At 38.8% G+C, this 27,606-nt stretch overlaps 1 protein-coding gene across 2 annotated transcripts in view; it reads right to left on the bottom strand.

Moving 5' to 3' along the window:
• Positions 1-27,606, bottom strand: part of LOC125457772 (endothelin-converting enzyme-like 1) — a 102,965-nt gene that overhangs the window by 60,351 nt on the left and 15,008 nt on the right. For both annotated transcript variants that reach the window (XM_048542364.1, XM_048542365.2), the window contains exons 2-4: positions 13,165-13,233; positions 2,502-2,612; positions 84-176 (exon numbers count right to left, since the gene is read on the bottom strand). In XM_048542364.1, the coding sequence (XP_048398321.1) occupies positions 84-176; positions 2,502-2,612; positions 13,165-13,233 (273 nt within the window). The remainder of the gene's footprint in view (positions 1-83; positions 177-2,501; positions 2,613-13,164; positions 13,234-27,606) is intronic.

The following is a 27,606-nucleotide window of genomic DNA, read 5'->3' on the forward strand; positions in this document are numbered from 1 at the left end:
GTTAAATGTAAAAAACTGGTACTTGCATCCACACTTACAGGTGAGAACTCTGCAATAACTGTCAATAAACAAAAGTTACTCACAGTTGGCGCAATGTGCTGCAACTCTCTTAAAGTGATCTTGTTGTACATAGTATTGATGTCTCTTCTCAGAGTATCCGACTCTGAAATTGTGATCTTCAAATTTTTTAAGGAAAATAAATTGATGAGATATTACCACAAAATGCATTGTTACAACAGATAGTTTCCTTAAACTGTTACTCACATTTCAACAACAGAAAAAAACACAAACACAGATCATTATGATTGGATTCCCTACAGTGTGGAAACAGGCCCTTCGGCCCAACAAGTCCACACCACCCCTTGATATATCCCACCCAGACCCATCCCCCTATAACCCACACATCCCTGAACACTACGGGCAATTTAGCATGGCCGATCCACCTAGCCTGCACATTTTTAGACTGTGGGAGGAAACCGGAACACCTGGAGGAAACCCACGCAGACACGGGGAGAATGTGCAAACTCTGCACAGACAGTCGCCTGAGGCTGGAATCAAACCTGAGTCCCTGGTGCTGTGAGGTTGAAGTGCTAACCACTGAGCCACCGTACCACCCTAGTTAGTTGATTATACTGACAATGCAACAACCACAGTGGCGTCCATTTAACTAATTTCTCAATAAGATTTGCAATTCAAGTTAAATCCATCAATATGTGGACTGTTCGATTTGGTCCTGTGCAGAAAACAATCTCAAAACCAACAGTGCATGCTTTGAGGCAGAATTCCCAACAGTCGCCATCCATGTTTGCACACTGCATTACTGGACCAAAACGTATTTTTAGGTAGTGTGTGTTTTTGCCAAAATTCTTCCTGTTGTTTATGCAATAAAATTCTATTGCTACACATTAGTTGTCTTCGAGTTTTCATTGATGTATTTCTTTTTCTATACCACACTGGAAACAAGAAGATCTCTGGGGAATTGATTTAGTATTTGTGAAACAGACCTGAAATTGGAATCATACGAGGGAGATCACACTGCCCACGATGTCTGTGTTGGCTCTTTTAAAGAATAGTCATACTCCCCTGTCAACTTCTACTTTGTATGTTATTGTTGAATCTACTTTCTCCACACTTTCAGATTGTACATACCAGGTTACTGCATAAGATTATGAAATTCCTGTCCTCCATTCTTAATGTTAGTCTTGTTGTTGGGCAATGGCTCATTTTTCTATGAATTGGACCTCTGGCTGCTTTTCCTACCATACATTTCTCTTTCATTGATCCTAACATAGCTTAACCGTATTTTGCTGATCATTCAAAATAAGTTAGTATGTTTTGTGTTCATGGAAATTTCCTTTTGATCTAACATAATAACTTAGCACTCAATCTAACATACAAACATATTAATTAAGTGCAGACATACAGTTCCAGAGTAACACAATCCCATCGCACCTCTTGCAATGCCCCCCACCCCAAGAGAAAGTATTTCCTCCCATCTCCATCCTAAAAAGGTGGCACCTAAGTTTAAAATAGCATCCCCTATTTCTAGACTTACCATTAGATTAAACAACTTTTTCATATCTAAGTTCTCAAGACCATTCGGGATCTCATAATCTTCAAATCACCCCTCACGCTTTTGATTCAAGGTGAAAGTAAGCCCATCTATCAAATCTTTCCTCATAAGGCATTCCAAGCATTAATCTGGTAAAGCTCCTCTGAACCGTTCCTACTGCATTTACATCCTTCCTTCAAGAGACCAAAACTGTACACCACATTTGAGATAACGTTTGCTTTTATGTTCAATTTCTCTTGTAACAAAGACTTGCATCCTATTAGTAAAAGGTTGAGCACCCAGTACAGACCCTGGCATGCCTCCACTTGTCACATCCTGCCAATCTGGAATAGACCCACTTATACATTCACTGTTTTCTGCCTGCCATCCAATCTTCCATCTCTGATGATATGTTACACATTACATAAACAGCTCCTACTTTGTGCAATAACCTTTTATGTAGAATCTTATTAAAAGCCTTCTTGAAATTCAAGTACAGTCCATCAACAGTCTCACTTTTATTTATATTACTCATTCAAATAATTCCAATAAATTGGTTAAACAGACTTCCACGAAACCATGCTGACTCTTCCTGATTACTTTGAGTGTTTCCAAGTGCCTAGTTAAATTTCATTAAAGATCTATTTGAACAAATCTCCCAAAACAGATATAAAGTTTACTGGTTTTTGCCTCTCTCCCTATCATATTGAAGTGAATCTGAAGTAAATATTGATTAATGCAAGAGTTCCATAATCGTACTTAGCAATATCTTGGAATCCTAGAATTGATGATGTACATTATTTATAGCATACTTTTATAGCATTCCATTTACCTTTTCTTATGTGCAGCAATTATAACTGTAATTAGGAATGAAACAGGAATAATCAATTTAAAATGTATATATGCTGAAGCCTTACAATAATCCACGCCAATTTGTAGTTTTACTTACATTTGCCAATTGCATCTCTAGCTGTAATATCTCTTCAGTCTTCTTTTTGGCATTACCTCCCCCAAGCAGACTTACTAACTTTTCCATCAGATCTTTGTACGCTATCAGAATCTGGTCAACAAAAAATGTGCGCCATTAGTGGATAAGATACCAATAAAATATTGCAGGTTTTTTTAAACTGAGCATTTTTCTTTTTCTCAAGGGCTCGCTGACCCCTTCAAGTCAGAATGAGCTCTGGAATTACTCATTCATAGAGTAGCTTTTTAAGATATATATTCTCTGTGGGGTTCTATGACCTGTAATCAATCTTATTGTGCAACTTACAACAATTGTAAGCACTGGTTTATTTCCACAAATGGAAATACCTTAAGAGGTTTTACAGAGATTTTACAAAGAGAATTTACAGCAACAATTTACCAAGCTGCGGCCAGAATTTTAAGTGGTGCCTTCGACTCTTCTTGGCACTTATAAATTCCAGCAGTGGCAACAAGAGGTCCTTAAGTGGGCAGTAATTGAGGTGGGTAAGCTGCAGGCACAGTGCTGCTGTTATAGAGCCCACGTTTACTGCCTACCACCGCCCTCCATCCCTGCACAACTCAGCACCCCACTCTCACCTGCCAGTCTGTGCTGGTGATGGAGGTGTGTAAAATCCCACCCTATGGCACTTTAGTTGCTGGAAAATTTAAGACTCTTCCATTCATTACAGAAATTTTTAAAAATGAATAAGCATTAACTAGTTACACAATGGGGCAACACGTTTTCACAGAAATAAGGTCTCATTTTAAAGTATGGATGTATTAAATGCCATTAGATGAAATAGGTAGCCAGAAACATTATCCATATTTTAAAAAAAATAATGTGTTCATATTGTGTGCAGTGTAATTGTTCAAACTTTGATACGGATTGAAATCAGGGTTTTTTTTTAACAGGAAGTCTCCTTTGATGATGATGATTGTAAATGTTCTACATGCAACAAGTCAGGAAATTCAAAAAGTGATTTTTCCTTTCTCAAGAGCCTCAGAGTGTGATACTTAAACATGAGATCTGCAATTACAATGCATTGCAGTCCACCATTCTGAATGGTGGCACACTTGTAAGGACAGCCTGTTGGAAATCAAAGACTAACACTTGCAATTTAGCGAACTGGGGCTTGTGTTTTTAATTTTATTGAAAGATTGATAGCATTTGAGAAAATACAAACAAAGTGGGTTTCCATTGCTATCTGAACAATGAAGCTGTTTAGTTTTGTGTATAGGTGAGTTAATATTGAAATTTTGCCATCATTTGCACTTTCTATCACAAGAAGTAGATCAAATCCAGTTCATAGTGAGGCAACAGCTCACATGTTTCCATCAGTTCGATCAATTGTCCAGTGTGACTCAAGGAAACCACAAACGAGAGAAATATGTAGAAATGTACAAAATTTTATAGCTCAAACAAAGCAATGTACATGATTTTCTTTCCATGAAGGATCAAGAATCACGATAAGCATGATTTCTTAATCAAGTGAGTGTCTAAGAATCTGATGCTTGCCATTCAGTTAAACTGTTGTAATTAAGTCCTCCCTCCTTAGATTGCTGGAATTTGACCTCATCAAATCAATCAGGTAGCACAGAGGCAATCAGGCAGCTTGCAACAGTAAGAAACTGTGACAAAGACAAGTTACAGTCAGGAACAATGGCGGTGGGGCACATTTGCAGACTCAGGCTGGTAGATGAGCTGCAGTCAGATGGTGGGGCAATGGGGTTAGGGGTTCTTCGCACCTAATTCAGTATTTTTCAGGGGTCAATTCCTGGCATTGTGAAGGTGACAAGGTGATCAAATCTAGGGATTGTTTCATTTAATTCAGTTGCTATGGGAATAGGCACAGTTATAGGGGAATATCATAGTTTGTGACCTGGGGGATTATTGGAAGTAATTGTGTGGTCTTGATAAGAGGTTTGTGGCAAATTATGGTTACTGTTGCCTTGATATTGGGAGGGTGCAGGACCAGCAAAGTCATGGACTGTTCAAAAAACATGGGCACCAGGGATAAAGGAGGCACATTAATGTTGATGTAAAAGATCTCAACCAGAATGAGAGTGAAGGGTCACAGAGCCTACAGGATTCAAACAAAATAGGAGACATGAAAAATTGAAGATAATTTTTGGGTCAAAGCCAAGTCATTCACATGAATGCAATATTGGAAGTTCACCATACTGATCTGAAAACCAATGGAGTGAAATGTCTCACTGTGGAAAGTAGTACCTGTAAAGAAGGAGGAGTAAGTAGCTGTCTTTTCTCAAGGGGGTGAAGTGCAGCACTGAAAGGTGAACCCCTCTATGGAGTAACTGCATTTGTTATGACTGTTGTAATTAAAAAATGCTATTTCATTTGCCTTCAATTCACAGTCAACCTAATTGTTATTTTTTGTGGGATCTAGTTCAGAAATATGCTGCTAATGATTACTTCATGAGTGTATTATGCCCACGGATTTTCAACTCAGTTTAAAAGATTAAGTGGAACAAGGCACTCTCAATCACAACTGCATCTTACCAACTGGAGTAGGCACACAGTCCCAAGGGCTTGTAGCTAATGCACTACAGCTGCCGTATCCTCAAAAACAACAGGAAACTTACTTGGACATGAGTACTGAGGTAGGTGAAGGTTGCTGTGGGAAGTTGGAACTCCTCAGACCAGTGGACATGTGAGCAAAAGTAGGCCGTTTGTTGCATCAAGACTCTGCTGCCATTCAATGAGAATATGGCTGAACTGATAATTCTCTGCTCAATTTTTCTGCCTGAATGCTGCAACCCTTACTGATTGAAAATCTATCTTTGCCTTGAATAAATTTAATGACCCAACCCCCACCACCTTCTGTAGTAAAGAATTCCACTGACCTCTGGGAGAAGAAATGTTTTCTCATCTCTGTTTTATGTGGACAACCCTAGATTCTGACATTATGTCCCCTTATCCCAGATGCTCCACAAAGTGAAACAACCAGTGTCTATCCTGTCAAGCCTCCTAAGATTCTCATTCGTTTGAAAAAAACTGCCTGTCAATCTCCTCAACACCAATGAGTCCAAGCCAGACCTACTCAACTGCTAAGGAACCACTTCAGCTCTTTTCAAGAAATGTTTATCTAAGCCACCTATAGTGCCAAATGAAAGTGATGCTTGGCCTAACTCCATGAATTGGAAGATATACCAAGAAGCCTGGGGCCTGTATTTGGAGTGTCACTTTGTGTACCTTTCCTTCAAATAGCAAAATCACTTTTAAGGATACCAACCATCAACAGTGAAACACAAAGTAGACAAGCACAAAGATTTCACAGGATACTTTTTAAGCAGTCATTGCAATAAATTCATGTCAATAAGTGGTTTGGACTGTAAAAGTCTGAAGAAATCAATGGTAACTAAATGAATTGCAAGGAATATAAAAAGGAACTCCTATTGAGGAATCTTTTAATTCGTTGGCAAATTCATTAGAACACAAGGAACAGGAGGAAGAAAAGCTTATTTGGCCCAGACAATTCTTTCTACGATTCAGCCTTATCTTTAAGTCAAATCATATCCTTTCTGACCCCCAAACAAAAAATCATTTCCCTACCTCTTAGCTAAATCCCACTTCACAACTAAATCAGGAATGAATGTAATTACCTCCCGAACAATTCACCAGAGAATTTACCACAAGTGGTGGCAGACTACTGCATAATTCAATAATTATGTTTAAACTAATAGCTCCCTAGGATAGAGCTCATGCTCTCTAATTTTTATGTCGTACTTTTCCATAAAGTAATGTTTTACATCAACTTATCTGTTTATTAGATTATTTTAAGAAAATTGAGTTAAAGTTACCTTAATTTTTTGTAATAGTAATTTTAAAATCCTAGTGATCTCTTCATTAAAAGAATGTGAATCTGGAATCATTTTACTGCATTTCTCCGGCTCCTTTCCACTGCCTCAAAATCATCTTTGTGTGTGGTAATCATACGTTGATGCAATACTCATGATGCTTTATAAAATGTCACAATCGCTTCCTTAGATTTATATTCTATGAACCTGCTTAGATTTCAGGTCGTGTTATTTTTCTTTGCAGCTGGTGTCATACATTTTACATCAATATCTGTCAAACCACATTTTTTAAAATATGAAATGTCATTTATATTCTGAACAGTTTAAGTTTTAAGATTGAACTCTGCGACTCTGCTGATCACAACTGTCCAATTAGAAATACTATCACTGATCTACTTTAGCTTTTCAATTATGAAGTCAATTTATTATCCAATTTACAACATCTTCTTTTATCACAAGACCTTTCATTTTAGACATAGGTCTCTTTTGAGGCTCTGTATCAATTGTCTTCTGAAATTTTAGATTATTAATTCCCATCCACAAATTCTTTTACTTCTCATCTTAGTTCTTTAGGTGATTAGAATGAACCCTTTCAGTGAGATTGCTACACGTATTCCATATATAGTTTAATTTTGACATTAATTCTTCAATAATTTACACAAACCCTTGTGCTACACACAAAATTTTGCCCTTGAAAATGATAAGCTCTCTCGCTGTCATTTAGATGGTTTCATAAGTTTCAAGCTGCTGACAAACTGTTCGAATGGGCTCAAGATATTGAGAGGAAATCTTGGGTAAAGTGTCATAGATGAAATGAACAAACACCAAAACCGCCTAGATGAAGCTCAAATTGGAATACTGTTTCCCCTAATTGATTAACTAAAACTAAATCGAGCAACAGTTTGACGAACAATGATTAGGATTAGTAGAAGGTAGCATAGAGGCAATATCTTTAGATGTAGAAATCTAATACCTCAGGGGAGATGGTCTCAAATTCTGTCATTGTACATGTTCAAGTTTGAATTCAATAAACTCAGAAATTAAAAGCTAATGGAACAGTGACTATACAATTGTTGTAAAAATCTTTCTGATTTACTAATATATTTTAAAAAAAACAAATTTGCTGTCCTTCTCTGATCTGGTCTGCATGAGACTCCAGATCCACAGTAATATTTCTGACTCTTAACTGACCTCTGTATGGCCAAGAAGGCCAATCATTTCAAGGGCAACAAAGACCAGTCTTGCAGTGAAATCCACATTCCATACAAGAGTGAAAAATAGCTGTAGCCAAATATGTTAACAAAAACTAGCCTGAAAGTGTGCAAAAGTGGAGCTACTAAAAACCTTTTCTCCACACATCTGGTAAAATTCATTACTACTTTTTGCAAAGTTAAAGCAAAGAAAGGCTTGCCTATATGTCTGCCCTTCAGGATTTCAGAACTTAGCAGAACACTTTACGAGTACCTTTAAAAACATTGCAATGTAAGAAATGCAACAGCCAATTTGTTCACAGCAATGAACAACACACAGCAGTAAGATAATAACCAACAGATCTCCTTTAGTAATTTTGGATATGGAATAACAATTGTACAGGACAAAAAAATAATCTCCCCAGATCATCTCCAACTTGTACCATGTTGTATTCTACATCTACCTGAAAGGGCAGGCAAAGTCTTAGTCACATATAACGGGTGCTACTTAAGACAGTACAGCACCTCTACATTTTTGCACTAGGATGTCAGCCTAAATAATGTGCCAAAATTGCTGGAGCACAACATTCCAATAGAAATGTGTAAAAAGCTTTGGGATTCTCCTTAAAACTGTTTGCTAACTACTCTACTTGACCTTTTTAGCCCTTCTAATTCCTTGTTTAAGTTTTTTCCTAGTTTCCTTACATACTTCAAGGTTTTTTCAGCTCCCATCCTCCTAGACCTTACGCATGCTTCTTTTTTCTTTCTGACCACAGTGTCCGCAGACGCTGCTCGAACTCCAAAACTCAGGCTTCCAGGAGCTGCAGCTGGAGACCCTTCTTGTACACATGCAGGTCCCAGGCACTGGAAATGTGCAAGAGAAGCAGGCTATGATTTGGAGCACTCCTGCCATGTCTTACCTCTTTAAGTTAATTAATCCTTACAATGTTAACTACTTTTAATACAAACTTGCATCTTCTGATGCTCTCTGCTCCAATAACAATTTCTCAAAACTTACCTGGAACTCACCAACAACAGTTTCCAGAAACAGTTGAGGCTCATGCTCCTTTACAACCTGGTGACAGTTGAAGGCACAGATGAGAGGCAATGGTGTGATGCTTAAAGACTAAACCCTACTGCCCTTCTACCTCTCAATCCCCTCTCCCTATAACTCACACCCTGCAAGAAGAAAACATTTATCTTTTCACCACTGGATGTCCCCAAGATATAGGCCTTGACTGTAAAACCCAGAAGCTGCTGTCTAGCAGCTCCTGATGACTAGACTCACCAGTATCGAGAGCTGAGATAGGACGAGATAATTGCCCTTGCTCACCCCTCAGTTCTTAATGAACTGACTGCTATCTTGTCAATAGGAATGTTATGTTAATTTTTAACCAACATTCTTGTCACACACTTTGTAAAAATATGAGTAAATTTCACACTTTGCATGACGCTATGCCAGAAATAGATGTAAAATCAAATGTCTTTTAGCAGGTATATTTATGCGTAAGAGCTTCATGATCTTAGAGGAATTTTTCAATGCTGTCATGGAGCTACACTCAATAAATGTAAATAGCCCAGTGTGGGTGGAGTTAGAACAACCTAGACTAGAAAGATTCAGAGAGCACACGGCCATGAAGATCCATTAGCCCTTAGTAATGGCCTGGTATATCAATGATTACCATGTGCAGCACTATTAACGTCAATCTCTAATAAATAGTAATACTTTGAAATCTAAGCCTGAAACAGTTCTTCACTCTGTCTTCCCCTTGACCAATCTTCTTGAGCCTAAACTCTAGCTGTGGCATTAAACCACATGATAATATAATACATTGATTATCAACTTGACACATTTTCCTGGCAATAAAGAAAATCGCTATTATAATTAGTAGTTGCCTATGTTTGGAGCGCCTGTGAGACATTAGGAGCCTTAAATTTTCGATATTGCAAGACAGAATTTAACAAAATATCCTGTTTATTCACAAATTATTGACGTAATGTAAAAAAGTAACAGTCTCCACAGTTTAAACAGATTAAATTGGCTTCTAATAACTTAGAATTTGCTAAAATTACAGAAATGTCTGAGCATGCCTATGTTAAATTCAAAATCCAGTCGTGCCTAGGCAAATAATTACCCCTGGGTTTACCATAGATGAGCATTTAGCAGCATCTATTGTAAGTTAGCTTGCACTTTCATTTTTCAAAAATGTTCATCAAAAGCTTTTGATGTTACTCTAGAGAGTTCACTGTTTAAACTTGAATTGATTACTGTGATTCTGGCTGTACAATATTTAGTTAATATTTGAACACTTGAGCTTAAGCTGTGAACTTGTTTGGTTAAACTGATATTCAAGTGAGAAAATCGTTTTCCTTATTACATTATTGCCAATAGTTGCCAAATGCAATCAGGGTATATAATGCAGCAAAGCTGCAGAATCCCCTCACCACAAACTCCAAAACAATTCGGAGCTGAGGCAATCCCATTCAAACAAACATGCTGAGTCAGCTCCGAATATGATAGAGGCACCATAGTAGCAGTGAGAGATGTGCCATATGATTAAAGGGAGAAAATATTAGATAAGACCATTTTTGGTTGTATTTACCCTGCAGAATTTGTGCCAGCTATTCATCTAAATAATTTAAATACACAGCCCAGAAGAAGAAAATACTCGTTGCTGGCTGTAGTGATTGTGACAAGGTCAGCCAACTGGACCTCATAGAATATGAATTCCCTAATTGGGGCTGTTAATCTGGTTTGATCAGGGACCTCTGTCTGACAGATAAAAAGAGGAGTGCCAGAAATTCTGGCACTCTGAAAGCTGACTCTGAAGAGGCAGTTCAAGAATCAAGGACTCTTAATGTAAAAAAAAATCGTGAGGGGATACTGGCCTCTGTGTAGTTATTTCAGTTGTGAAAAGAGTAAAGCATGTTCCTAAAGAAACTTGCTTGCAATAGTCTTCTTTGAGTTGGCGTGAGCATTTCTTAAATTGTGCCCTTGTTTGGGACTCGTTGACTTAGTCAACCCTACTGTTGAGAACCGGGCCCAGTATGTGCAAAGAATCATTATTTTTTGCCAGGCAAACAACATTGTGGCAGATGAAAAGCAATGAGCAATTCCCTTGATAGCCTGTGGAGCTGCAGCTTTCCCTCTTGTTAGGAGCCTAACTTTCCATGAGGTACCAGATACCTTTTAAGAATTGACAGACATGGTTAAGAAATATTAACGACCTCAAGCCTCCTCTAATTCTGAGATGCTATTGTTTTTATTCAGGGAATCCATATTGGGATTTCTGAGTTGGTTAAAACAGCTGGCTGAAGCATGTGACTTTGATTTAATCTTTAATGAGATGCTGGGAGACCATTTGATGTAGGGAATGAATGATGTAACTATGCAAAAGTATCTACTGGACTAGGACCTGGCTAATTGGACTTCAAACAGGCACTATAACTGGCTTTATCATTGGAAGATGTGGCAAGTGGAGCATATGACTTGTAGGGTATTCCGATGCAAGTGGACACCCTCGCATCGCCAATGGAGCTTAAGGAACACCTCTTGAGTAAAGGCAATTACATAGCCTCATTCAGGATATATCCTGATCAGAAGGACTCTAGGTCAGCCATCAGCAAAACCTCAGACTCAAATCTCTTAAGCAACTAGTCATATGCTCAACATTCAGAAATACCACCTCATTGTCACACACTTACCAACACAGCCAGCCTCTCAACAACCCCTTTCTGCATCCTCAAACCTCCAGCTGAGGGAAGTATGGCATTGTGATAATATCATTGGACTAGTAAGCCAAAAGAAAACCAAAAAACTGCAAATGCTCAAAGTCAGAAAAAAAAGCAGAATTTGATGGAAAAGCTCAGCAGGCCTAGTAGTATCTACGAAGAGAAAGCAGAGTTAACATTCCTGAAAAGAGTCTGAAGCAAAGTCACTGGATCTGAAACATTAACTTTGTTTTCTCTCCATAGATGCTGCCAGTGCTGCTGCACTTTGTCAGCAATTTTTATTTTGGTTACTGCTCCAGCAGTGCCCTGGGGACATGGCTAAAAATGTCATCATGGCAGTTGGTGAATTTGAAATATGTTAATAAACTTCTGGAGTTAACAGTTAACCTCATGCTGACCATGAAATCATTACTGATGGGCATTAAAAAAAGCCTCATTAGGTTCAGTAATATCACTTAGGGAAGGAAATCTGCAATTCTTACCCGGTCTGGCCTACATGTGACCTCAGACTCACAGCAATATGTTCCACATTGTCCGTTAATCACTCTTGACCAGTTTAGCCAAATAGATCAAGGACAATTAGATATGGGTATCAGTTGTGGGGCTTGACAGTGACACCCACTGTTGTGTTATGTCTTGCAGTGATTATACAAAATACCTTTTAAGGGACATACTCATGATGTCATTGCATGCGATTTCATGGTTTAGAGAAAGCAGTCTTCATCTTTTTGAGTCTTCTTGCAGCATGACAAGCTGAGGGAAGTATGGTACAGTTTAAATCCCAATTGTTTAGCTTGACCCTAGACACACTAGTGTCTGTTATAATAATGCATGTATAGATAGCAGGAATTGCATTAAAATGTAATCGAATTTTTCAGTACTATGTTACCTACACTTTGTCTTTCTGTTACAGAACCTAACATAAACATCACCTCATCAGGTATAAATATCCTTCTGAAGGTTTAAAGCCCATAATTTCATCTACAACAGGTCTTGAGGGAAGAATAAATCTGGCTTAGCAACAGCGGCTGCTTTTAAAGAAATGACTCCCAAATACCTCATCATAACACATCATCCATATCCCATGAACTAATGAAGGAAACCAAGAGTCATTCAGCCATGACAGGCACTTAATCCAAATATATTACAATAGACTAATTGCTACCTTGCAGGACAAGGCATCCATAACAGTGAGAAGAACTATCCAGGGACTGACAAACCTACATTTCCTAAGCCCAATGGACATGATACGTCACACTGTGGGAACCCATTGCACTTGACATTGTTGTCAAATTGAGAATGGCAGTATTGTTCTGCCTCATCTTCTAGCCAATAGTCCTCCCAGTCAGGTTTTATCTGGCGCACACTTAGCATGGCAATGCCAGCACCATGACAGTTAGGACACATTTATGCAGGCTGGACACCAGTTGTGCTTTGGAGCCTCATTTCAGTCAAAGAATTTTTAGTCAGGGAAAGATTAATTAATATCATGGTATAAGTGAAAATGTATTAGAGGGGAATAGGAAAGCAAGTGCAACACTACACTGTACATATGGAACATCGTGGTGACATTTTCACAGGCCTCCCCACTGCATAATTTTTCTGGAACTTATAATAACAGGCTCCTCCTCAAAGATGTTTAGAGGACAAAAAATAAAGATTCATTCCTTTCAAGACGTCTATATTTAAACTCAGATTCCCGCAGAGGTAAGAAAAGTCAGTGTTCAATCACTTTCCAAAGTAAGCTTCAAAATGCAGCCTCTTTCTACCAGTCGTCTGACATCCAAGCAAAATTTGACCTAAATTGAAGAGCTACATATCCACAGATAAAGTAAAGTGGCACCTATAGTTTTCCTTTGATTAATTTATTTAGATTTTAATGTACCAAAAAGATTTAGAATGCCTTACCTTTTCACTTTCTTCATCTTGCCCAAAATAAAGAGTCCTTTCTGGCAGTGTGAGTCCATCTTGATCAATCTAAAAAACATTGTCATAAATTAATTTCACTTTCACATTTTATTAATCTAAAATGCCATTTTGGCTTTTCTCCAAAATATGTAAGATCCTGCAGTTTTGTTTTATGTCGCTGTTTGAAACAAATGCTCCATTATCATGAGACAAATTAACATTTATAAATATTTAAGTCTAATAATGAGTTAAATCCACATTGTGAACCATGTGTTTGTAGGTTTTAGCATAAAATTAAATGCACATCAAAATAACTGTTACTGGACTATAAAATGTGGGATTCTCTGATGCTGAAAAAACAATGTTTTCATCATTTTACTGTAGAAATGTGTAACAAAACATGCCCAGAGAAAATGCAAAAACATTTCAAAACCATACCTTCTCTGTCTGATAACCAGACTGGGCCTAAATTCTATTATCTCTTTGCATCTTAAATGAAAATTTAGTCCTATCACTTTGTTGTGCTATATCAAATGGTAATTGGTCCAGTTGAAGGAATGTAATAGAAATTAACTGAATTTATGCCTCAAGGTAACATGCGATAAACAGGAACATAGGAAATAATTGGCCATTGGTCTCTTAAACCTCCTCTGACTAAAAAATGAGGTCATGGCTATTCTTCATGCAACCCAAGCCATCACGAAAACCAGCCTTCCTTCCAACGACTCCATCTACAATTGCCACTGCCTCAGGAAAGCAACCAACGAAATCAATGATCTTTCCCATGTTGGTTATACTCTCTTCCATTAGGCAGAACATACAAAAGTTTGAAAACGCATGCCAACAAATTTAAGAACAGTTTCTTCTCAGCTGTTATCAGAGTTATGAATAGACCTTTCATGTATTTGAATTGATCTTTCTCTGCAGTTTCTCTGTAGCTGCAACTCTACATTCTGGATTCTGTTCTATTATCCTGATGTACTTATGTTAGGTATGATTTATCTGGCATGTATGTAAAGCAATACTTTTCACTGTATCTCAGTACACATGAACAATAATAAATCAAATCAAATCAATGAATTTTCTCACACAATCCTGATATACCTTGATAACTTCAATACCTAGAAACCCAACGGCCTCTATCTTGAATATACTTAATGGCTGGGCTTTACATATGTATCTAGGGGTAGCGAACACCTAAAGATTCATGACTGTCAATTTTCTGTCCAATTTGCCATTGATTTGGAATGTGAACATAGGAGGTATGGTAAGTTTGCAGATGACAACAAAATTGGAGGTGTAGTGGACAGCGAAGAAGGTTACCTTAGAGTACAACGGATCTTTGATCAGATGGGCTAATGGTCTGAGGACTGGCAGATCGAGTTTCATTTAGATAAATGTGTTGCTGAACAAAGTGACCTTGGAGTGCAGGTTCATAGTTCCTTGAAAGTGGAATCGCAAGGAGACAAGATAATGAAGAAGGTGTTTGGTATGCTTGCCTTTATTGGTCAGTGCATTGAGTATAGGAATTGGGGGAATCATGTTGTGGCTGTACAAGACATTGGTTAGCCCACATTTGGAATGCTGCAACCAATTCTGGTCTCCCTGCTTTATGAAGGTTATTGTGAAATGAAAGGGGTCAGAAAATATTTACAAGGATGTTCCCAGGGTTGGTGGGTTTGAGCTATTGGGAGAGGCTGAATAGGCTGGGGTTATTTCTCCTAAAGCATCAGATGCTGAGGGGTGATCTTACAGAGGTTTATAAAATTATGAGGAGCATGGAGAGAGTTGATAGACAAAGTCTTTTCCCTGGGGTGAAGGAGTCCAAAACTAGAGGTCATAGGTTTAAGGTGAGAGGAGAAAGATTTATAAGGGACCTAATGGGCATCTTTTTCATGCAAAGGGTGGTGCATGTATGAATGAGTTGCCAGAGAAAATAGTGGAGGCTGGTACAATTACAACAATTAAAAGGCATTTGGATGTGTACATGAGTAGGAAGGGTTTAGAGGGAGATAATAAAATGTGAGGCTGGATGAACACAGCAGGCCAAGCAGCATCTCAGGAGCACAAAAGCTGACGTTTCGGGCCTAGACCCTTCATCAGAGAGGGGGATGGGGAGATGGAACTGGAATAAATAGGGAGAGAGGGGGAGGCGGACCGAAGATGGAGAGTAAAGAAGATAGGTGGAGAGAGTATAGGTGGGGAGGTAGGGAGGGGATAGGTCAGTCCAGGGAAGACGGACAGGTCAAGGAGGTGGGATGAGGTTAGTAGGTAGATGGGGGTGCGGCTTGGGGTGGGAGGAAGGGATGGGTGAGAGGAAGAACCAGTTAGGGAGGCAGAGACAGGTTGGACTGGTTTTGGGATGCAGTGGGTGGGGAGGAAGAGCTGGGCTGGTTGTGTGGTGCAGTGGGGGGAGGGGGCGAACTGGGCTGGTTTAGGGATGCAGTTGGGGAAGGGGAGATTTTGAAACTGGTGAAGTCCACATTGATACCATTAGGCTGCAGGGTTCCCAGGTGGAATATGAGTTGCTGTTCCTGCAACCTTCGGGTGGCATCATTGTGGCAGTGCAGGAGGCCCATGATGGACATGTCATCTAAAGAATGGGAGGGGGAGTGGAAATGGTTTGCGACTGGGAGGTGCAGTTGTTTGTTGCGAACTGAGCGGAGGTGTTCTGCAAAGCGGTCTCCAAGCCTCCGCTTGGTTTCCCCAATGTAGAGGTAGCCACACCGGGTTTAGAGGGATATGGACCAAATGTTGGCAAATAGAACTAGATTTATATGGGATATCTGGTCAGCATGGATGAGTTGGACCGAAGGGTCTGTTTCCGTGCTGTTCATCTCTATGGCTCTACACCAGTAAATTACCCCAGTCTCGTGTCGACTAATTTTGCTTTTAACCTCTGTGTGGGATCTTATCATAAGATCGTAAAGTCATAGCCATACAGCATGGAAACCAACCCTTTCATCCAACTCATCCATGCTGGCTAAGTTTCCCAAACTAAACTAGTTCCACTTACTTGCATTTGGCTCATATCCCTCTAAACCCTATCTAATCGTGTACCTAGTCAGCGGTCTTTTAAATGTTGTAACTACTTGCATCTACCTCTTTGTCTGGCAGTTCATTGCACATAAGAACCACACTTGTGTGAAACAATTTTCTCTCATGTCCCTTTTAAATCTTTCTCCTTTCACCTTACAAATACCCGCTTAGTTTCAAACTCCTCTGAAAACCTTTTGAATATCCACACACAACACACCCACTGGCTCCCCTTCTCTATTTTGTCAGTTACATCCTTAAAATCATTTACGTTTAATTTCATTTTCTAAATTCATGTTGACTCTGTGCTCTCCTACTATTGTTTTCTAAGTGTCCAGATACTATAAAGATATACTCAGATAATAAAATCAAATTAATACTGAAAATAATAGGGATAATTTTAAGAAGATTTTTCATGATTTAATAAAATATTTAATTCTGTTTTTGTTTTTCTCGATTTTAACGGTTGTTAATTAAAATGGCAGCCAAAGTATGTTTCCCTTTGTCAGGTTTCAAATAAGAATTTGAGTGCTTTAATGACAAAATGCTGGTTAACCACAATGCACCTGTAGTTATAATAGTTTCATATTTATCAAGCAGCTAATTAGGTACTTAACTGGTCTCAGTCCCAAATGTCATTAATTCTTTGTGTATTGGCAGCAGTGTGCGAACCTGATGTACTTACAAATATTTGATTGGAATCTCTGGAAATCTTGATTTACTGTTCCTTCTATAGTTGTGCAGGAAGATGTTATACGATGATATCGCAGAAATGCTAAATGCGTACTGAAGAATGAATAATTTTCCATAATTGGAAAATTACTTGCCTATCGTGTCCAAGGTGAATGCCATATATGGATTTGTGTTTTCCTTATTGGAGAAGATTATTTTAATTTTAAAAAATACATTTGTTTAATTGTTTCTCCTAAATGTCACGTTGGAGTGTTAGTCATGTAGCAGAAATTAAAACTGGTGTTTTATAAATATTCTATAACACCTGCAAATATAACAGCAGTTTTTAATTGATATTCATAACGTACATTATACACAGTAACTTTACAACAGTAACAACAATCTAGCAAATAAATAATAGTTATCTTAATTGTAACTAAAAATAATTGAGAGCTTGAAGTCAAACAAATGTAACATTAATGGCTTGATAAATTATTTCTCAATAAATTTGTGAAGTGATTCATATGCTTATAATACTCATGACTATATATACTTTGTTTGTTTGTACTCTCTAATATTTACAACACATCTCTGTTGCCCTATCTCTATATCACTTAATATCTATAGCGTCTATCTCAATCCTGATTGTACCTAACATCCACAGACTTCTTATGTCGATAATGATGGAGACACATGTCCCCATTGTGCAGTGAACTTTCTTCTTAGCTCAGTAATGAATGGGTTATTCCTTAATGCTGAGGCCATAACCCTTAGTTCCATATTTTCTCGACAAGGAAATGGCTTCCCAGCATCTACTCTGTCGAGGCCTCTAAGAATTCTGTGCAGTAGAAATTCCCTTGTGCATTGATTGTTATGCCCAGTAATGACATGTCCTGTACCTTATTTTAAACATGAACTGCATTCAGTGTATAATTTTTTGGACTGGTCTTTCCTATAAAAATATACTCGACATGTTACAAAGATCTCTGCCAAGGATCACTTGAACTTTGAACATTCTGTATTGACTAGTCAAGCCTCTGGAAAGTTCCTAATTGAAAAATCATGGCAAAGTTCTTCATATTTGTATTGACATAGATACAGAAATTATTTTCAAAATTTAGACCTGTTAGGGTCACAGAGTCATAAACTGATACAGTCAGAGGTGTACAGCACAGAAAAACATGCATCAAGTCTGCACAGGTCGAAAACAAGCACTTGACCGTTCTTACTCCATCTTCCAGCACTTGGCCTACAGCTCTGTATACCTTGGCATCACAAGTACACATCTAAATACTTCTTCAATATTATGAGGAATTCTGCTGCTCCCACCTTTCTGATAGTGAGCTCTAGACTTCTAACAGCCTCTGAGTGAAAAACCTTTTCCTCATATCACCTCTAAACCTTCTGTCCATTGCCTTAAATCTATGGTCTCTGAAATTGTTTAAAAACTCAAAATCAATGGACAATCAGATTTCATGTATTCAAGTTTGAAAGAATAAGAACAGGAGATAAAGGAGCAAGAATAGATCATTTATCTCATCATGGCTAATCTTGGACTTCAAGTCCCAAAGCAACTGTGACTGAACTAGTTCATCCCAAATAAGTGTGAAGAACCCCCATACATTCTCCTCTGTGCTGCAATGATTCAAGCTTTAAGTCATTCTTGATAGACCATAGTCATGTGCCTAAAAGTGGCTCACTGGTAACAAATCTACTATCCCATGAAACAAAGGAAACTAATTGATCTACACAAGATCATTCCGCAAAGGGAATCCACTGGAGCATACCAGATGCAGAACCAATGAGTTAGCATCCATGAGTTTTTAAACTGGGAAGCTATTACACATTGAAAAGTTCCAAGCCTGATTCTTATCCCACTTCCACCTGCAAAGACACTGAACTTTGTTTTATTCATTTATGGAATGAGGGCATCGCTGGCCAGGCAGCATTTCATGTCCATCCCTAATTGCCAGAGGCAGTTAAGAGTCAACCACAAAGCCGTGGGTCTGAAGTCACATGTAGGTCTTGTAGTATAATAGCTCAAATTGCTTGGCTTTGTGAGCTGCTGGATATTCTTATCTTCAAAGGAATTCTGCAACACTGATGTACAACTTCGTTATCTGAATCTACCCAGGCCAAGCCTTCAGGAGTGAAACAATATTAGCGAGTTTTGAGAAGATTTGTAGCTCAGGTTGAGGTTCTGGATGTGAGATTGCTCGCTGAGCTGGAAAGTTAGTTTTCAGATGTTTCGTCACCATGGTGACGAAACATCTGAAAACTAACCTTCCAGCTCAGCGAGCAATCTCACGTCCTGAAACAATATTTTTTTAATAGGCCTCTTGTAAGTCCTTCTTGTGCACTGTTCATTTGTTTGTAACCAGTTGAATGTGGGCTATTCACTTAAACTTTATCTTGGCTATTGCCAAAAATAAATACATTTTATCAAAGTTTTTCATTTTGCATTCATCAAGACACTTTGTGAAAATACAAATTGAAAGGGAAAACCAAAATTACACCACACAAGAGGAGTGTGCTGACTGTTTGGCATGTGGATTCTGATTGATATCGGTGTTGCCATGGAGAATGGGCCCATTAATGTTGATTGACTGGGCTGACTGACTAAACTGGGCTTTGTTTAAACTTTAAGCCAAGCAGGTTGACTTTGATTAGTTAGGCATTTCCCTGAGAAATGAACATGCAAATAGCTGTCATCTGCATTGTTGAGTTGAAACAGGTGCAATACCAGTGTATGATAACAAAGTGTGAAGCTGGATGAACACAGCCAACCAAGTAGCATCTCAGGAGCACAAAAGCTGATGTTTCGGGCCTTTTTCGGGCTTTTGTGCTCCTGAGATGCTGCTTGGCCTGCTGTGTTCATCCAGCTCCACACTTTGTTATCTTGGATTCTCCAGCATCTGCAGTTCCCATTATCTCTGATCACAATACCAGTGCATGTTCTTTTTGTCTGCAAATAACAGGGTCTTAGGTGTGTGAGCCTGATGGTTAATCCTGTATATGTGTTATGTGTTCATGAAGTAGCTATCAGACTTCAAAGACAAAGGTGTGAATAAATAATCCTTTTAAACCTTCAAAAGTTTACTGTTCTTATTTAAATTGGCTCCACACATTGGTGCCTAAAAAGTGCACACACTCTACCTTTCAAAAAACACAATGACTACAGAAAGTAAGGCGAAGGGAGCAAGGGTTTCGGTTGTCTCCTGACTCTGTCCATAATACTGGCACAACATAAGCAGTGTCAAACAGACCACCCATTACATGGAGTACACGATATTTAATTACATTGGCTGTAATAGAACTGAACATCAGTTTACAGCTGCTTATAATGGGCAGCCAGTTAGACAGTGTTTATGGGGCTACCTGATGTAAATTTTCAATGAGATCACTTAATCGGAAATTCACAGGAATATAGGCCCATTCTATTCAATCTCCCTTCATAGCACAGCCCTCTCATCTAAGGAACTAATCTTGCTCCCTCGTTATAAATAAATATTAATAATTTTCCAAAAACAGAAGAAGTAGAAAATCGTGAATTTAAATGATTTACATGAATTTAACTTACATTGGTGCTAAATATGCTTCCGGTAAGTGTTGGATCAATAAGGGGCTGAAGGCAAATTAATCTCAGTTTCCACTTAAATCTGCCACTGATTATTTTTCAGCAGCAAGTTTTCTTTGTCTTCATTGTTTGAAGTGGTTTCGCATGGTCATATTCATCATTCTTTTTATTCCTACATCATTTAATTTATCACAGCACTTTTTTTAAAACTCAAGCTTCATGACACTGGTCCAATCTATTTCTAATTGTCTCCATGGTCCAATCTTACTCAAAGGTGGACCAATGCCTTGGTCTGGCTTCAAATGCTGCCCACAGTATGATCCTATTTATGTTCCTGATCCAAGTGCCACAAAAGTGAATCCTTATAATCCGAAAATCTACTTTTATTGCTTTCCCATGCATCGTTTCACTAGATAGAAGAACCACCAAGAATGAATCAGTTTACAGCATAATTTTGGAAAATAGTTTGAAATACAAAGTTCCTTTTTAATTGGCATGTGATCCTGAACTGTTGCTATTTTTCTGGAAAATGTTCTTGCATGTGTAATCAACTCTAAACAGTAGTCAAATAATATTGATATAAATTCAATAAACAGCCTCAAGCAATGGCAGGCAACCTGCTGATCTGCATATTCCCAATGTATGGAATGAATTTTGCCAAGAAGAGAGCAGCACACTCAGTGAAAACAACTAGGAGGAAGGGGAAGTGTTTACTTGCAAATCGGACAAAGCAATTAAGAATAAGGTTGAGGCTTACCTGCATAATAACTCTAAATGTGGCACCCAACCTGGCTTTACATGGAGGAGATCTACCCAATTACCATTTTTTGAGAAAGTGAAATCCTAAATGGACTGAAAAAAAATTACAAAGGTTCTCTTTGGGATTCTTGATGGAGAGAAACATTGAAGTTGACCCTGGCTGGGGAATCGAGAACACAGTTTCAAGATAAGGAGCTGATTATTAGGACTGAGCAGAGAGCAATATCTTAACTCAGAAGGTTCTGAACCTTTGAAATTCTATACCCTTCAGTTTCTTCATTTTGTTTAGGCCTCACCACAATGCTTGTTATTCACTCTTCACCATCTCCTCCTGTCCTCCTACTGCACTTAACTCTCTTGTCATCGCAGCTTTCCAACTGGTCACTGGCCTTCCTTTTCTTCTTTTACCTGCCAGTTCCATCTCCAATCCCTTTCTCTCTCTCTCTCTCTCTCTCTCTGAAATAGGTATTTTAATCTCTTCTCAGTTTCTTTCATGCTCCCACTATCTCTTCCACTGACCCTTGATGAGCTGATTCCTCTTTTATATTATTCCATAGACTCGTCTCAGCATCCTACCTCATTAGTACCACTCATTGCCCACCTTTCTGATTGTTTAATGAGGTTGATTACATAACTTTTCGGGAGATTCCTCTTTTCCATTTCAGCGATCTCACAAAGTAATCTGCTGCGCTTCTTCCAATTACTCAAAATAGACCTAATCCATTTCTATACTTCCATCCTCTGTCATTACTGACTTCAGACACTTAACATCGCTTGCCTTCCTATGCTCAAGCTAAAGGTCCATAATATAGGTCTTGTGTCTTCACATCCATGTCTTCCAATGTTTTTATATTTCCCGTTCCCCAGATGTGTGGTCCTGTTTTCATCAACCCCACCACATAGCTTAATGCCATCTACAAACATTATTCCCCATGATACATCTCATCTCACTAGCTAACTAGCACAGGCAGAAGATCCATGTCAATTAAAAAGAGGAAACAGCTAAGTGCAAATCCTTGGTGTCATCCAACCTCAACTATAAAATTCTCACTCTCCTCCATGCTGCTTCTTTGTCTTATGTGGTATTCCTTATCCACATCTTAAAATAGCCAAATGTGTTTCTTGGGAATTCTAGGAATTCTGGCAACCTCCAGATTTTTCCCTGGTCACCCAATTATCAATGTAATCTTCATGTTGCATCAAACTTCCTGATATTTCTCCAACACTTGTCTCAGAAGGAAAAATGGCATCTGTGGTGCTTGTTCCAAACATGAAATTGAACTGACTTTTGTGGACTTAAACAATTTTTCTCACTCTTTGGGCCATGTGTCTCTCTAATATCTTGAAGATATGTGATAGGTGTTTAACTCCTTAGTAGTCCTTGCAATCCTGGATGTCTCCCTTTCTATTAATATTCATACCAAAATGCATTAGCTTCATGTCCTAGGGATTTTCTCACTTATCATAACACATGAGCAGTTTGTTCAGAAACTGGGCACCAAATTTACCCAATGAGGTTATATTTCCATTATATGTCCTGCTGTTCCTACTCCACTGCTGCTTTTCATTCCATTCAGGACTATTTTGATTTCTTCCAGATTAATGCTATTTAATTTCCAGCTACCTCGTCTGTCTTTATTCTCAGGTTTTCTTTAGACCAAAGCAAGTCAAAGTATTGACCCTACATCCCCTTGATTACATCATTTTCACTAGTTACTCCACATTCATTTTGGATTATATGTAAACCTCCCACATTGTCCAGCAATTGCTGATAGTTACTATCTCTTTCACAGTTCCTCCTTTTCATTTACTACAGTTTCTGTGTTTTCATTCCACCACCAAGTTGCTTTTCCATCTTTCTTCCTCATATCTTTGAAACATTTCTTCAACAGTTTTCCCAATCAAGTTTGCCACTGGGTTCCACCAGTTTTGCACAGTGTCTGATTGAACTTCTTCTATTTCTTGTCGGTGTGTTTGCCTCTGAATTCCTCTTTCACTTGTGAACCTTCAAGCTCCACTACCTGGTGTCAATCTATCTCTTACTTGTTGCTATTTGTTGAGTTTGAAATCAGCTCTGCCATCAGCACTCAGTGTTAAGAGCTCAGTGCCTCATTTAGGAAGACATTGCAGTTCTTTACTTCCTTTCTAACCATGATCCAGTCCACCTTTATTTCTCTAATACCAGTATTTTACATAATAAAGCTGGTTTCTGCGTTTATCTTACCAGATATTTATTATTTCCTGTTATTATGAAACGGAAAACTGTAGAATCTTGGCTCCTTTGACTGCTTTTCTAAAACCGTCATTAAGTATCTTGTGTCCTGCTGCTTCTCTCCCCACATGTCCATTCAGGTGTTACCTGCTACCACCAGCCTATTACTGTTTTGTATAGTTTGAATTATGTCCACCTACATTCCCATCATTCCTTTCTCTTCTGAGCTACACCTGCTGTATCAAGCATAGAAACTAATCCAGTGTTGCTGGGTCAAAATTCTGGATCTTCCTCCCTAATAACATTGTCAGTCTCCCTTCTCAAGGGTAATTAGTGAAGGACAATAACTGCTAGCCTAACAGCAACACTCACATCCCATGAATGAGTTTCTAGAAACATGGTTTAAGTACATGGCCGGTATTATATTAAGGAAAGGGCTGTCTTTTGGATAAGAACTTAGGCTGATCTAATGGCACCATTTGACAATGACCGCTGCTACAGGGAAAGCAAGCCAAACTAAATGAGCCCCACTATGACTAAAGCACAGTGAAATTAAAACATTCAATAACCTTCAAAGTTGCTCATTTGTTCCTAACCAAAGTCTGCAAGTAATAGATCTCGGATGCCACATTTATAACGCTAACAGAACACTGATAACCTAATTAATATATAAGCCCAATCTTCTTTGATCATAAACTCCTACCTACACAGCAACAGGCAAACACACACAGAGAATTAAGGAATAAATTAAAAATAAAATAAAAGAATCATAATTCACGTTCAATAACCATTTCAATGATGCATACCAGGCCTTCATGAAATCCTTGGACAGTGGGTTGTATCACAGGCATATAGGGCTGTATATCTTGCTTGAATTCTAAAGATACTGGCCATTGCAAATGGCTTCAGAAAACCTCTTGAGACTTTTGTTCATTTCTTACAGACTGGAATTCTTTTGTCAGAACTTCTAACAAGTTGATATGTGGAGAATAACCAGAGAGAGTGAAACCAATAAACGAACCCAGTGCAGAATCTTCCTAAACAAAACTGCCTTCTACCCAAAATCAGATTCATTTTACTCATCATTTTCTCTTCATTTCAACATCTCCGTGGTTGATGGCCCAACCCATTGTTCCTTTGATTGACCAATTCAACATCCAACCAAGTGCCAGTCCCTGAGCATAGCAACCTGTCATTGTTGAAATGTCTACAGTGTCTTTGGAGCAGTACTTAATTTGCATGATCTTTTCAGATTATTCCCCGACAGAAAATATGCATTTTGTCCTCTTCTCTTTCCAAAACGAGCTGCTGTTCAAAGTTCACAGTTCAATTCTTAACTTCAGTCTACAGTTCAAAATCAAAAATGAGAAAACAATAGAAAAATAGTGATGGTCTCAACAGCACAGAACAGTGTACTTTAACCGGCACCAGCAAAATGAAATTGCCTGGTAATTCTTGTCATTGCTGTCTGTGGTACAATGTTTTGAGAATTAGCTGTGGTTTGACAGTGAAATTCAGCTAAATGTATTCTTACAAGTTTAAAACCATTGTAGGTCATTAAGATGCTAATGAACTAGCTTTGATGTTGTTTTCTCATAAACTGTAAGGAATAAACAATTATTAGGTTGTCTCAACGATTGACAAATGTCCCACACCTGCTGTGTTGCAGAACTCATTGATTCCAGCTATTCATAGAACTGCAAGAGATGAAACATGCAAACACAGGTCTTTTTATTTCATCCTTGGGATGTGGATATTGCTGGCTGGGCCAACATTTGTTGCCCAACCCTGGCTCCCCTTGTAAAGGAAATGGTGATCTGTCTTCTTGAACCATTACAGTCCATTTGGTGTAGATAGACCCACAATGCCATCATGGAGGGAGTTCCAGGATTTTGACCCAGCAACACTGAAAATAATAGTGATATGTTTCCAAATCTGGATGGCAGGCAGCTTGGAGGGAAACTTACAGGTGATGCACACTGCTGTGACTGAGCATTGGTAGTGGAAGGAGTGAATGCTTCCGAGATCAATCAAGCAGACTGTTTTGACCTGGATGTTGTCAAGTTTCTTGAGCATTTTGGAGTGGCACTTATCCAGGTAAGTGGGGATCATTCCATCATACTTCTGCCTTGTGCTTTGTAGATGGTGAACAGGCTTTGGAAGAGTCAAGAGGTGAGTCACTAACCGCTGGATATCCAGCATCTGACCTTTCGAAACTGATTTGATAAATAAAGTACCACATCAAATGTTATTGTGGAAAGTAAAAAACACATAATAACATGCTGGCATGGATCGAAGATTGGCTGACTAGCCAAAAACAGAAAGCATGCATAATTTTTTTTTTGATTGGCAGGACATGACATGTAAATTGCCGTTGGGAACTGCACAAGGTCCTTAACTTCTACAATTTACATCAATGACATAGATGAGGGAAATGAAGACATGGTAGCTACATTTTCAGATAACACCAAGATAGACAGGGAAGTATACTGTGAGGAAGACAGAGATATTGCAATAAAAACATAATACATCTGATGCTAGAAATATGGATTAATAACAAAAAAGTACTATAGAAACTCAGTGGATTTAGCAGCATCTGTGAAGAAAGAAATAGAGTTAATACTTTGCGTCCATGATTCTCCTTCAGAACTATAGGAAGCTGCAGAGAGATATGGAGAGGTTAAGTGAGTCGGTATCACTGAAAAGGAGAATGACTCAGAATTCCAAGATGTGAAGGGATTTAAATATTCTAGTACATAATCCACAGAACGGTTACAATGCAGCATATAACACAAAAGGCTAATGGAATGCCGTCTTTGCTACAAAAGGAATTGAACACAACAGTAAGGATGTTATTGGTGATAATGGGAACTGCAGATGCTGGAGAATCCAAGATAATAAAATGTGAAGCTGAATGAACACAGCAGGCCAAGCAGCATCTCAAGAGCACAAAAGCTGACGTTTCGGGCCTAGACCCTTCATCAGTAAAGATGTTATTCTTCACTTATACAGGACATTGGTGAGACCACACCTTGAATATTGTATTCAGTTTTAGTCTCCTTATTGAAGGAACAATATAAATGCATTCAAGGCAGTTCGTAAGAGTTTACTGGATTGATACAGGAATGACTGGATAGTTTTAGGATAGTCTGGGTTTGTTTTCACTGAAGTTTAGACGAGTCCAGAATTCGGGCCGTAGTAATTTGAAGTTATGGGTTGCCCTTTCAGGACCAAGATGAAGAGATTTTTTTTTCCTCAGAGAGTTGTGTGATGTTGAAACTCTCTGGATGTAATCTTCCCAGTCCCAGAATGATGTGGGCTCTGGCAAGAAATTTGGAAAACCAGGTAGATTGTTCAGCAAGGCCCTTCTCCTCCTCGAGACTAAAATGTTTCAAACCAAGTCTCAGACATTGAGGGCACATTGTCATGTACAGGCAGCAAGCGGCTTATTAAAGTGGATTATTGTTCATTATCACACTCATTCCTACCTCATCAGTATGCAAGTTCCCATTCTCCCACCAACTAGATAAAAATTAGCTGCCAAGCATTGCCAACATGAAAATCTGAGGGGACCCTGGTGATTCCAGCTCGCTTGTTGGACACCCAGTACCAATATGCCAAAGAAAGCCTCTACGTGTAACAGCCACAGACACCCCATGTCCATGAATATTGGCATCTGACACTTATTAGCCTCATCACATCATCATGGCACATCTCCAGTCTACTTATGGTTAGCTTCTGCAGTCTAATGCTGAGGTTTGGTGTGCACCAGCAACTCTCATTGCATCGCTGCTGCAAAAGCCATTTGCATGTATGGACAGGTTCCCAGTTCGCAGGCTAAATCAAGCTGCATCCAGAGCTGCTCATTTGCTGTTTTTGCAAACTTTGTGTCTACCTGGATGCTCAGAGTATCCCAGCCTTGTTTTTTGCACTTTGTCCTCTGAGCCAGAGCCTAAATATTCACTGAATCTTTGTCTTGCAGTGTGCCAGTTTCCCTCTATCTGCCTTGTCCAAGGAAAATGTCACAAATCATGCAGGACAGCTTCAGATTAACAGCACTTGACCAAGCATACAGCTGTCCTTTAAAGAAATCTCAGGTGTCCTGGCAGTGGCAGGATGCCCACAGCAAGTGAGAGAATTGGGCTAGCATGAGATGACAGGAGTGCCATAATGGCTTGGTAGTGAG

The sequence above is a fragment of the Stegostoma tigrinum genome, chromosome 14 (assembly GCF_030684315.1).
Source record: "Stegostoma tigrinum isolate sSteTig4 chromosome 14, sSteTig4.hap1, whole genome shotgun sequence".
NCBI lineage: Eukaryota > Metazoa > Chordata > Chondrichthyes > Orectolobiformes > Stegostomatidae > Stegostoma > Stegostoma tigrinum.